We start from the raw sequence: 13,310 nt of genomic DNA on the forward strand, positions 1-13,310 counted from the left end.
TATTGATTCTTGACCAACAAGGCGTGGAAACATTTCAATTAATTACTTGTTGGTCTAAAGTCAATCATCAGAGAAACTGTCTGCGAAATTTTAGATCCATAGCTCTTAACATTCAAGGTAAAGAAATGATTTATTTAATTACAGAACATGTATACGATGGGAACACTATTCAGGGAATGTATGAGAGCATGCTGCATTCAATTGCCAATTCTTTTCTATCGATGTTCTCACGCCCTCGTCTCCTCAACTCGTGTAACATGTCTCTTTAGCGCCCGAAAAGATGTCTGGTCAGCCTGACTATCGTTGGTCATGACTGCAAGTTGTCCAGTTTGCAGGTAGCTTTTTAGAACGATTTTAAAAAGAATAGATCCTGTTGGAAAAAGGGGTCGCACCGCTCAATCTGTTTGACACCGCAAATCGATCAGGCATGAAACATCATAACATAACGCTGGGTAGGACTGACATTTTACATTGAAGCCCCGCCTTACGGTCACCTCGCTTTTTTACGGTCACTTTCTGTTGTCCCGGAGAAACGCCCATACATTTTCTTATAAGAAAACCCCGTTAATGCGGCCAACAAGGTAATGTGGCCACCCCGTAAGGCGTTACTGCGACCACCCCGTTAGTACGGCCAACGGCCACATTCTGAAATCCCATACGGCCATTGAAACCAGCTATGTTCATCTTTCCGTTGTTAATATATATCGACACACATACTATCCCAGCCCAAATAATGCATGTAGATCCTCTTGAAGTAAATAAAAAAATACAAAGTCTTTTGGACCTTTTCATTTGAATTTTCCCTAGTGTAAGCTATCTCCTTGAAGGTTTAGTAAGGTAAAAAACCGTGAGCAAATTGTGCTGATTATACCGTCAAAATGCAAAGAAACCTTACAGAAACGTATGATTGAAATAAATTACACTGGTTTATAACATACTCTGCCCCGGACAATTTTCATGGAGGAGACGTCTCACAGTTGAAAGGTCATAAATTTTTCTCCTTAACACATTACATGGCAATATTTTTACAAACGTTTCCCGACATTGTACCAAATCTTAAAAATAAGCTTGCTCAAGCCCTTAGATTTCATCAGTTTCTTTGCACTTTCTTAAATTTAATGGCTTGATTTATGGCGGATTGGCTGTGCTAGACTGTTTGGTAAGCCGAGACAACAACGAACTTCGAACGACAGTGTACAGGAAACCCACGCATACCGACAGAATTCTTGACGAATCATCCTACAACCCGAGTTCACACAAAGCCACTACTATCAAGACTCAATGAGACGAGCGCGACTGCTTACGTGACGAACAACTATAACGCTGACTTAATTAGATAAAACATTTCACCGACCTACCGTGACTGAAGCTGACGCAACGAACAGAAACCCGATACCTGTTACTACAATGACTAAACCTAACATGAAGGGCTTTTCTTCTTCTACAATATCCGTGTAGCACAAAAGCCTACGACTACGTTACGACACTTACAGTAATAGGCCCTTTGGACGATCCGGTCACATGGTACAAAATCACACTCGCTGAGACGCAAGTTGCACAGTGGGACTTCCAAACCAAAGGCAGGTCAAGGTGGACTGGTACGAGTTGCTTTGTTTTGAAGTCCGACTGTGCAACTTGCGTCCCAGCACGTGTGATTTTGTACCATGTGACCGGATCGTGCAAAGGGCTTATTTCTCACCAACGTTAAAGACAGGGACGAACCCAACAAACAGGCAGGGAGCAGTTTACAAGATCAAATGCTCCGACTGCCAGGCATTGGTGAGTCTGGCAAAAACCTTAACACGAGACTGACTGAACACAAACGTGCAACGACTGACTCTGGAAAGCTGGTACACTAACTTAGAACAAACGCCAATAACAGATGTCAACAACTATCGGCACCAGGGGTGGATCCAGAATTTTTCTTAGGAGGGGTGCACCATTAAGGAATGGCGTAACTGACTGGTGAGGTAAACAAATTTTAACAACGAATACGAAGAAGAGTGCCTCATCTAAAGGGGGGGGGGGAGGGGTGCGCACCTCCCTGCACATAGATCCCTATAGGTCCGCCCTTGCTTAGAATCGACTGTACATCCACAACGTAAATGAAACCTTCAAACGGACCTCTAAACAGACCGATTTAACTTGACTAACAATAGACGGACCTCAAACAAACCGATTTGACTAATAATAGAAACTGACCAATGACTGCTGACAAATTTTACACGAGTCTTACAGCCGACACTATCATGACTAAGCTGACCAATCACTTTCAACGGACCAGACTTATAACATCATCTACTGACAAACACTATTCACTTGATTCTGAAGATGACTTCCGCTCAGGTTGTCGAAACATCAGTCAACAACAAGTTCTTTTCAGAACTACCCTCACCCGGTAGATTACAGGCGAACTACTGATACTCTTGGGTTCGAACCATTTACGATAGTGACCTATAGTACTTACATTATTAGCATTTCGTTTCAGATCAAAGCCAGGTCACACGAAACACTACGCACAAAATACTCCCGGGGGAACTCTCATATAAAAATGACGGGGGTGCTCATCGTACATAGGGGTAAAAAAACGCGGTTTTGGTACTTTTTAGGGTGTTTAGCTTCAAAAGGTCCACGGCGGGAGCTCATTTGCGGTACCTTTTAAGGCATTGGGCCGAAAAAATACGAAAGGAGATAATATGTGGTGTTATGTAAGAATTGATACCTCTTAGGGGAGAAAAAATTTGAAGCTACGCCTACAAAACAGGGTCTTGATACCTTTTAGAGGTTCTTTTCAAAATTTTCGACTACCACCCCCGTCTTTCTTATATGGGAGTTCCCCCCCAGGCAAAATACCCCTCAAATTATCGAGTTCAGTACACAAATTATTGGCCACTTCGTTCCGTTTCAGATCACCAGAAGGTGGCCAAGGATTAAACGCGTATATAGCAGGGGTTGCACATTTGAAAAATAAATGACACTATTTTATTATCTGCAAATCTGCAAATTTTCAAACGACACAGCGATGTACTTGGGAGGCGCGGTGGCCTCATGGTTAGTGCGCTCGTCTCCGGATCGAGCGGTCCGGGTTCGAGCCCTGGCCGGGGACATTGTGTTGTGTTCTTGGGTAAGACACTTTACTCTCACAGTGCCTCTCTCCACCCAGGTGTATAAATGGGTACCGGCGAACTTAACGCTGGGGGTAACCCTGCGATGGACTAGCATCCCATCCAGGGGGGAGTAGAAATACTCCTAGTCGCTTCATGCTACAGAAATCGGGATAAGCTCCGGCCTGATGGGCCATTTGGCTCGCATGCAGACTTAACCTACCTTACAGCGATGTACTTTGTCAGCGGAACTGCTGCAAAGTTAACAGGAAATGATCGGTGATCCAGCAAATTCGCACCCATAACAATACTTCTGAATGCCAATGAATTTGGCATATACCTTTGATTTGATTTTCAAACAATTTTTATTTTGTCTTCTTTTGTTTTTATTTCACTTTATTTTATTTTCATTTGTATTTTGTTTCTATTTTACTTTCATTTCATTTGTTTTTTGTTTTATTTTTCTTATATTTTAATTTAATTTAATTTTCTTTTAATTGCTCAGTTTTTTTGTTATTTTGTTAATGTCATCTAGTTTTCTGACAAATACAGTTGAACCTCTGGTTGCGACCACCTCTCCCCAGCGCCCAGTTTTCCAAAGTACCAAAAGTTTCCAAGTCAAATCACTATATTTGGAACCTCTTGTAAGCGACCACCTCTCGTAAGCGATCGCGACCACTTTTAGAGCTAAAAGTTTGAAATTTTCTTTTGTTTTTAACCTCCCACAAACGACCACTTAACAGGTAATAGAGAGGAAATTGGATAATAACGAGTTGTAATATTATCGAATTCCTGGGTTGTACAAGAGACGGAAATTCTCAATGGGAATTACCAGAATATTTTTCTCCAAAATGACTTTCCACAAGAAAACACAGTTAAAAATTTTAAGAAAAAATTCACATACACCGTACTCTAGCAAAATTTTGACTCAATATGGTCAAAGTTCTCATAAGCAACTAGGCCTGACATTTTGGCTGATCGCTTATGGGAGGTTCGACTGTGTTTTATGTATTATTAATGTGATTTTCCTACAAAAATGCTGGGCCACAATACCATACCTCCACACAGATAAATTTTTTTCCAAGACCCTTCCCCCACCTCTCTGGAAATTCCAATTAAGCTTACTAAATTTCTTTAAATGTTTTGGTCTAAGAGAACCCCCTACCCCTCAGGAAATTCCAATCCCTTCTCTCTCTGTGTGTGTGTGTGTGTGTGTGTGTGGGGGGGGGGGGGGGGGAGTATGGATATTTTCTGGAACTGCACAATGGAGAATACAAAATGTCCACACTCTCACATCACAATACTCACTTTAATGAAACAATTGATATTTTACAAAATGGACCTTACAATGAATGCAAAAACAAAAACAGATTGAAGGCTGTACATTGTTGATGTCAAACTCTGCAAGTAACCTTCAGCTACTCCCCCTGCAAGTCAGAAAAAAGATACATTACTACGTACACCTTAAATGGGAACAGTTTTTTTCTCATATCTTACTTAAGTAACACATCTTACTTATGAACTTACAATAATCTGCAATTGGGATTTTCTGAGGTTACTGCTGGCAGCCTACTTTGATGTGTTGCAGTGACTGAAAAAATTACAAACCTGAAAGCCTAGGATTGCATCTCTGAACATAACTTTGGTGGTGAAATTTGATGGTATTTTGCCAACAGAAAAGAAGAAAGCAAGCTAATATGGATCGGTCTGTATCGTACTACACAGAATGATTCTAATCTACGCATTCGTAGCATTCCTTACCGGGGTATTATCCTCAGCTTGTGGTTCATAGGACTGTAACTGAAAGAAGGAAATGAAATAACACAAATAAAAATTAATCACACTTCAGTCACGAAAATCCTAAGTGTCTTCTCGCATTTGCTGTAGTTCTTTCAGAGTGAAATTTGTCCTGGTTAATCAAAACATCTTTTTTAAAGCCATCTAGTTTGCAGTTCTTGAAAAGCTCCAAAATGTTCCAATCCTGTACTTACTCAAGACTGTCAGACGAGAATAATATTAGATTCTTACAGTATAAAGATGGACCTCTGAAATAACATAAGCATATATTGACTGCCATTAAAGCGATTGATTTTTTGATTACATCACGACAGCTTATTGCATATTACAAATCACACAGATGTGCATCACAGACACTACAAGTAACCAGCTGTTTTTAATTCTCCAGTGCAACAGAAAGATGGTTTTACTCCTTTTAAACTGCTATGTGCTAGATCTTAGTACTTGACATTAAAGACTCTTCAACATCATGCCAAAGAAAATCAAAACAGTTAAAATATCTGGAGTGATTTGCAACAAATAAGTGACAAATTCAGTGGCAGTGTCAAAGTTGGCATAAATGTTAAAAAATACAACAAAACTAAAAAATAGGAAGGTAACCCTGGACCTTGTCTTAAAAATAACATTCTTTGCTTTCTAGGAAGATTTTTAATTGTTATGAAAAAAGAGAGAAAATTGCAGACAACACCAGCCCTGTTCCTAAATTTACATGTTCCACAGTCATCAGACGAGTGCACAATATTTCCTTCAAGAGTTGATACCTCCATGCTTTACTAGCAGAGCAGTTGGCTACTCATACAAGCCATTATGAAAGTCAATTTCGCTTAAAATCAGGCATTAAATTCTTGGTCTACATTACTTGGTTTGAATCCATCAAATTCTTATCAATCACATACTATAACAAACTACCAATGATATATTGCTTAGCAATGAATGCATAGTTCCAGGTAAGTGAGGGGCCTCAGGTATAAACCCTACATGGTCAGCTACACGACCTGACAAATTAATAAAAAAATGGTGAAGATTTGGTGGGAACAGTGGGAATTGACCCGTTGCAATTCCTTGTTGGCACCCTGCCTTGAATAATGAAAACTTATCTGGAACCCTGTGAATGACATATTTAATTTTATTCCCCTGCAAATAATGTTAATCATCAGGTTATACAAGGACCAGCCCATTTATTAAAAATAAATGCAACTGTAGCAGCTTTTACATCTAAATTAATGTGATTTATGTTCTTGTTAATTATTTTTGTTTCTATCGTGCCAGGATTACGGTGCAAACATTAAACCACGTGCTGAAGAACAAAATTACTCACAGGTTTACTCAGAAAGTTCAACAATAGGCTCCTGTACAATAACAGGCCCTGGAGTCCTTGCAGATCTACGGCTGTTGGAGCGGCTTTGCATCTAGTTTAAAGCTACTTTTAGTATGCTGTTAATTCCCATATCAGTATTTAAGCTGGCTAAGTTGGTTTGAAACATTATTTTCGTCCCATGTAAATCACCTTGGAGAAAGACAACTTAAACATCAAAGGCTTTTAAGAAGTTTTAAGACCGAGCATGAGAAAACTAACAGTTACTGGTAGAATAAATGAATTGACAAAAAGGTGCAAATTACATTCTGTCAAGTAAGTTTAAATGTGCTTCACATTTACCAGATCAGAAAGACCCAGATCAGACCTTTACATTGAATTGTTTAAGTATATTGGCAGTTGCAATATTTTATGTGTACAGCAGTCCACAGTCAAGAATTATCAAATTGATAGAAACTAGAATCTGTCACATGGGTATATAACAAACAGACTATAAAAACTCCTTGGTACTAGACCTGCATAATGTCCAGTACTAACTCAATACTTTCATGCCTCATGGCTTCTACTTTTGCCATTTCTTGTATGGATCTACTATTTTATTTGGTCTTATTCAATAATACCCTTTTCTTCATGTGAGGCAAATATCAAATAAAAAAATATAGTGGTCTGATCTAGGTCTTTAAAAAGTGTTTTTTTAAAAAAGAAAAATACATTCAAAGGGGTGGCAAATGGTCTGGGTTTATGCGCCTTCTGGCACAACGAAGAGGAGAGAGAGCATGAAGATGATGATAGTAAGTTTCACTTGGTGACACAAATAAGACTGTCGTTTCTTGAACTGCAGGCCTAAGACTTCCTCAGCGTAATGTTTAAAAGAAATTGAGGCTCTTAAGCGGCCTTCACACAGCAAACTTAAGTTGGCAAACTCGTGTTGGCAAACTTCAGAAAGTTGGCCAACTCGTACCTTCAGACGTCAAACTCGCCTCAAATCACAACACATGGTAATTTGCAACATGGCCAACTTAGTGCAGTGGCACTCACGTAGAACAGTGAAACAGAAGAAGAGAAGAAAAGAAACAGAAAGCGGTGGAGAAATAGAAAGGTTTGGACGAAACCCAATTTGTCTGCTAGCTCCTCCATTTTCTTTTGCTTGTTTTTAGGTATCTTTGTAGACTACAGATGAAATGTCCCACACAGCCGGACAATTGTGAACGTCTTCGATAAATTCAAAAGTGGCCTCATGTTCATCTTGAATTGCGTCCGCTATTTTGTGAAGTGTCATGCAGATAAATCATGTGTATAGAGCCCGTGTTTTGATTGGTTGACAGTCAACAACACATGTTTGCCAATCGTTCACACGTCAGAAACAAGTTTACCAACACGAAAAAGTTGGTGAAAAAGTTGGTGAGAATAGAGACAAGTTCTATTTGTTGCCAACAGTTTGCCAACATGTTAACCAACTGTTTTTGTGCCGTTCACACACACCAACTTGAGTTTGCCAACTTAAATTTGCCGTGTGAAGGCCGCTTTAGACAGTAGCCCTAAACTCCCTCTCCCCATCAAAAAAAAAAAAAAAAAAATTGAGATTCTTAGCTACCTGTAACATGACCAAAATGTTTTCAAAGGACCATTCACCACCCCTATAATTTATAAGTTACTGTTCTAGTGCCAGCAAGTGATGAAGTCTGTTGTTATCGAGTGGATGGGACTTACAGGAGTTCCTTGGGCCCATGACAGCTGCTTTTCAACACTTTTGAGTGCACTAGAGGTAGATGGTGGCTCAGAAAGTGATATTATCTGTTATAGTTAAATGATGACTGTCACAAACAATGGTTTTGTTTACATGTTAGCTTTTTCACAGAAGGGTTTAATGTTTCTACAGTGTAGAATCATACAATATCACAATCTAAAAACAGACAGTATTAATTTTACACTGTTTAAAGGTCAGTATGTTGAATAGTTTAATTCTCAACTGTTTCAGGCGACATTAGTAATGACAAAATAACAAATAATGGACTATCCAATTGTAAATGATGTGTGTCATCAACAATGTGCAATTGCCCATCAACTATGTACAGTTCTTTTAATATGAGAAGTAGCACCTGACAGAACACCCATCAGGTACTCTGCAGTGAATTGCTAGCTATAATAATGTTAACAGTTTTTTAAAGAAATACTACTAGATGAAATTGCTGTGGGCCAGGGCAGCAGCCTAACCCAAGTCTTATTGAAAGCACTGATCTAGAGACCTGGGGTGATAAACATGTTATTCAATGTACACTAAAAGTGATTCACGGTTTCCAGGTTTCCAATTTGTTTCTCAATATTCTACATAATTTTTATGTACTCTTACTTAATCATGTTCTAGATGACAATTTTATCATCAGATTCTTCACAAAAGGAAGCCAATAATTTCACAGAATTGCAAACATGTGAACCTACCACTGCCACTGCAGAAAAAGCCAATTGAATTATGTTGGGTTTGAGCTAGTTTCACAACAGAACTCAAAACAATGAATACATGGATATTTAAGAGTTTGTAGAACTGTCAATGCAATTATTTATTTCACTGTCAACCCCACATCAGCAACCATTTCCATGATTTATTGTTCAACAAATATCAACAAGACAAAAACAGAGGCCATCCATCTATTTTGAATAATACTGGAAATAGATGGATGCTAAGATTTGTAATTCATGTCAATACTGATATGGTACACAGTCTGCTTAGTTTGGTATTAATGCATTTATGGAAGTTTTAAGGGTTTAAATACTATACAGCTTATATATATATAAAAGAACATTAAACTGAATTTTAGATAAAATTAAATTAAAAAATCCCAGAAATTCACCTAATTTTACAAACTCTGTGTTGTCTTATACCACATAATTTTCAAACTGGTGGATTTTACTGCAGCAACAGTAACACAAAAGTTCTTTGCAATGCCATTGGTTCTCACTGCATTTGTTACCTCACTCAATTGACAAATTCCCTGTACTTACTCTTTGTTTCAATTCACTGTTTTCTGCCGTCAGCTGATCAACTTTCTGTCGTAAGTCTGAGACTTCATTTCTCAAAGACTCAATGTCGGCAGTTTCAGGGGGTCCCCCATGGAGATGTTCTTTCATAAAGCTTGAGCATTATTAAGGTAATAAAAATCTTTGAACAAATTGTTACACATTCATCCAAAAGTGTTAAAATAATGTGTACTTCTAATACAAATTAGATCAATTGGCACTAGTTTTGCGTAGTCCTCAGAAAATTTAGCACCAAACTCTCAATTATAGCATTTAAGGGTTCAAGAATCACAAACTTAGTTATCAGGAGCTGATCAACATTTTGTTCATTAGCAGCTTTTGACTGACACCTGACAATCAGTGATAAACTTCTCAACTTGCCAGGTTGAACGGATAACTCTCTACGCGTATACACTTAGTATTTCAATTAAAAAAATTGCTAACCACCAGGAAGAACTCCTGACATGTAAGTAAATTTATATAAGCTTAAAAGTTGAGTCTTAATTAAGGGAAATATTAGCTATTTGAAAGGATACTCTAATGCATTAGCTGGTTTCTCCGGTTCCTCGTACAGATTCACGAGAACTGTAAACACATAACAAAATAGAATTTAGCAACAGGAGCTAAATTCGACTGCCTAAACGACGCAAAAATTACCTTTCGTCAAAGCATCCATAACTCCCGCCTTTTCCAGATACTTTCTGAACTCCTCGCGTTTTGAATCGGCTACCTTCAACGAAAAGAGCTCAAAATTAACACAAGGCTTCAGGTTTACTCAACCACTTGGAAGCATGTAAATTCAATGTCACAAACCCTGTACTGTGATGTCATCTTTCCAGGCCTAAAGATTTACGAAGCCTTCAAAAAGTGATCGAGGAACTGTTAAGAAAAGTCTGTAGCAACGAAAATTACAGTCAACACTCCACCGAACTGCATTACGGGAGAAATGAGTGCTACTCGTCCCAGGCTCCACTCACCCACCTGCAGCTTCAGTGCATTGCGTGACAATGAGCACCAAAGTATTTCGATACGCACTTTGCTTGAAAAATGAATTCCTTTCACAAGCTCTCTCTGGCACAAGACTCACACGTTTTTCAACTAAACCTGTTCTTCCAGTTCTGACCTTGTACACCAAGGTAAGTTATCAAACTTAACTATAAGTTATCAAACAAAGTAAACTGGGGATTTATTAGCTCATGTTAAATTAAAGATAAAATGTAATACTTTTAAAAATTACAATAACTTTTATAGTGAAGATTACGAGATCGTACTTGTGTGTAGCTTTAAAGACTGAATATCCAAAGTTTAAAACAGGAACCTGGCCCCAAAATGCTACCAAGTGCTATGACCTGAAATGACCAAATGCCTGGGGCGTGTCATTAAAGGAACCCCCCTTATTGGCAGAAATCTGAAACCTTCCAAATGCAGAGTCAGGCACTTAACAAGAACCTCAAGGAAGAGAGGTTACAAAACTGAAGAATGTAACATGACAGTTAATGAAAAACAACTGACTTATATTTGAAAAAAAAAAGAAAAATCTCTAAGCAATAATTGACTGCAATATAATCAGCTTAGAATGGCTCAACTTAGAAGATACACCCATATACCCTAAATCGTCATGGCGACTATCAAAACAGGCGAGCCATGAAAACAATTTCCTCTTCTTTGACAAAGCCACAGCGAATGACATAAATTTTATAACAATTCACAGTACAATATAGTGTACAAGTGAATACCATATGAAAGATCATATATTTGAACAGCGGAGAAAGATATGAAGACATGATTGATCATTGCAGTTATGCACACGATATAAGCAGTGGTGAAAATTCAGGCCTGAAGTTTTTTCAGGCTTTAATTTCAGAACTGCTTAAGTCGTGTGCATAACTGCGATGATTAATGTCTTCATACAATATGGTCTGTCGTTATTTTCTAGGAATCCCAATGATTTTTTTGTTCAAATTGTTTTGTAGTCAAAGTTCGTTCAAATCAGACAGCCAGTAAGTTTGTAAGACTGTTTATTTCAAGATAACCTTACTCTGTCCCTTTTCCACAGCATATTTGTCCACTCTGTGATGAAGCAAAGGCTGTCCTAGAGAACTATAAACACAGGGTATGTATAGTGTGGTTATACTCTGATTTATACATTATGTTGTGATCCTGCAATACACGGAAGCCCCCTCCTCCTCAGGGGGGACTCCCATATAAAAAGGATCCTGGGTTGCTAGTCATACCTTTTAGGGGTTAAAAACATGGTTTTGGTACCTCTTAGATCAGTGTTCAGCCTCAAAAGGTCCACAGAGGAAGCTTTTGCAGTACCTTTAAGCTAAGGGTATTAAACTGAGAAAAGTATCGCAGATGTGTTGTTTTAGAATTGGTATCTCTTAGGGGTGAAGAACATTTCAAGCCGTGCCCACAAAACAGAATCTTGGTACCTCTTAGGGGTTCTCTTCAAAATTTTTGATGAGCAGCATCGTCCTTTTTATATGCGAGTCTTCCTGAGATGATAGCCCTTAATGGCACGGGTTCTTTTATATAACTGTTATGGCTGGACTATGGTTTAAGTGTTCCAGTTTCAAGCCCAGGAGCCATGGTTGGGACTGGGTTACTGTCAGAGTGGTGTTCTTAAGCTGGCCTGTATCACAGACAGTATAAGAGTGTACTAAACTTTATCAAGGATTTCAACACATCCAGCTGCACCTTGAACTATCTTTAGCTTAGGCCAGACACCTCTTGAAACTCTCAGTATCTCTCTGTCAAATCTCCAGGTTAATTTTGTTCAAAATTATGCAATGTTTTCAGTAATTGTCATGTTATCATATAAACTGATCTTTAGTTTCAACTTGAGGAGGTGGACATCAAAGCAAAAGGAAATGAAACATGGTTTGACCAGTACAGATATGAAATTCCCGTGTTTCATCTAAATGGATCATTTCTCATGAAACACAGAGTGAACGAAGAATTACTAGACAAGGAACTGAGAAAGTATGAAGAACAGAGCTGCAGATAGTCTCTACATGAAACGGTGTTTATTATAAGATATTGTCATGACAATTCACTGCTAATGCATGAATTTTAAAAACTCAATGCCTGTGTACATTTATTGGGGTGAAAAAAAAAAAGCGTAAGAACATTAAGTCTTTGAGTGGTGTACAAAATTAATAACTAACTATAATTTAGCTTGTTCCAGGCATTATTCTGATTAGTGCAGGTCTGGTGTTGGTCAACTTCATACTGTCATGGACTGTGTAATCAGGCCATAGTGACACATTTTGTTCCTTGTACTATAAAGACACCACAATCCTGCTGGGAAATTCTAGCCACAGGTAATCCCACTAGGATATTTAAAAACTCAAGAGCCTGTTTATTCAAAGTAGGATTTAAAAGTGTCAAGTGCAAAAGTAATTCAGTTTTCCAACAATCATTTCTTTGTTCTTGTTGTTCAATGTCAAACTTCTCAACTTAAATTTGGCAGTGAAATGCAGTTTGAAAATAAGAGAATTACGACTCTTGGTTAACTTTATGATCCTTTATTAGCATTAATCAGCTTTTGAAGCACTTGGCCCTACTGGTCAAAATCCTGGGAGACTTTGGTGATATGTCAGTTTTGCGCACCAGAAAAGGGAGAGCTGGGGTGTGTGTAGAGTATGGAGGACACTATCCATCTGCTAATGGAACATTCTGATCCACATTATTTTACTAGAAGACTTGACGTTTGTTATAGTTTCTACTCTTTATTATAATATTATTTCTAACTTACAAATGGTGAAGTCTATTATGTACATTTTTCTGGGCCAAAGTTGTGATGCAAAAGCACATTATTTTTAAATAAATTATTATGAATAACTGTACAACTAATAAATAATACAAAACAGTCTTTTTCTAACTCTTCACTGTACACGGATCTCACAATAATCCTTATCAAAGCACAGAGTTGTTAAACATAACCAGGTACTGGCAAAATTAGTACCATTTACTTGTGATAGTCATTCTGCTGGCTTATTTGTTTTGTTAGAAATAGGTTGGCAAAATCAGTCCCATACTTATTACTAACTTCAGGTTTTTGTGACAACCCAGGC

At 38.1% G+C, this 13,310-nt stretch overlaps 2 protein-coding genes across 2 annotated transcripts; one reads left to right on the plus strand and one right to left on the minus strand.

Moving 5' to 3' along the window:
* Window positions 1–4,394: 4,394 nt before the first annotated feature.
* Window positions 4,395–10,166, minus strand: LOC145480772 (c-Myc-binding protein-like). The gene is made up of 6 exons (XM_081459099.1): window positions 10,045–10,166; window positions 9,889–9,961; window positions 9,768–9,816; window positions 9,217–9,346; window positions 4,866–4,904; window positions 4,395–4,531 (listed from the first exon to the last, which is right to left on the minus strand). The coding sequence occupies exons 1-6, from the start codon at window positions 10,060–10,062 to the stop codon at window positions 4,523–4,525; spliced, it is 318 nt and encodes a 105-aa protein (XP_081315225.1). The 5' UTR covers window positions 10,063–10,166; the 3' UTR covers window positions 4,395–4,522.
* Window positions 10,167–10,227: 61 nt separating this feature from the next.
* LOC145480770 (glutaredoxin-like protein C5orf63 homolog) lies at window positions 10,228–13,096 on the plus strand. The gene is made up of 3 exons (XM_081459096.1): window positions 10,228–10,367; window positions 11,288–11,344; window positions 12,068–13,096. The coding sequence occupies exons 1-3, from the start codon at window positions 10,239–10,241 to the stop codon at window positions 12,239–12,241; spliced, it is 360 nt and encodes a 119-aa protein (XP_081315222.1). The 5' UTR covers window positions 10,228–10,238; the 3' UTR covers window positions 12,242–13,096.
* Window positions 13,097–13,310: the final 214 nt, after the last annotated feature.

Source organism: Orbicella franksi, chromosome 3 (assembly GCF_964199315.1).
Source record: "Orbicella franksi chromosome 3, jaOrbFran1.1, whole genome shotgun sequence".
Taxonomy (NCBI): domain Eukaryota; kingdom Metazoa; phylum Cnidaria; class Anthozoa; order Scleractinia; family Merulinidae; genus Orbicella; species Orbicella franksi.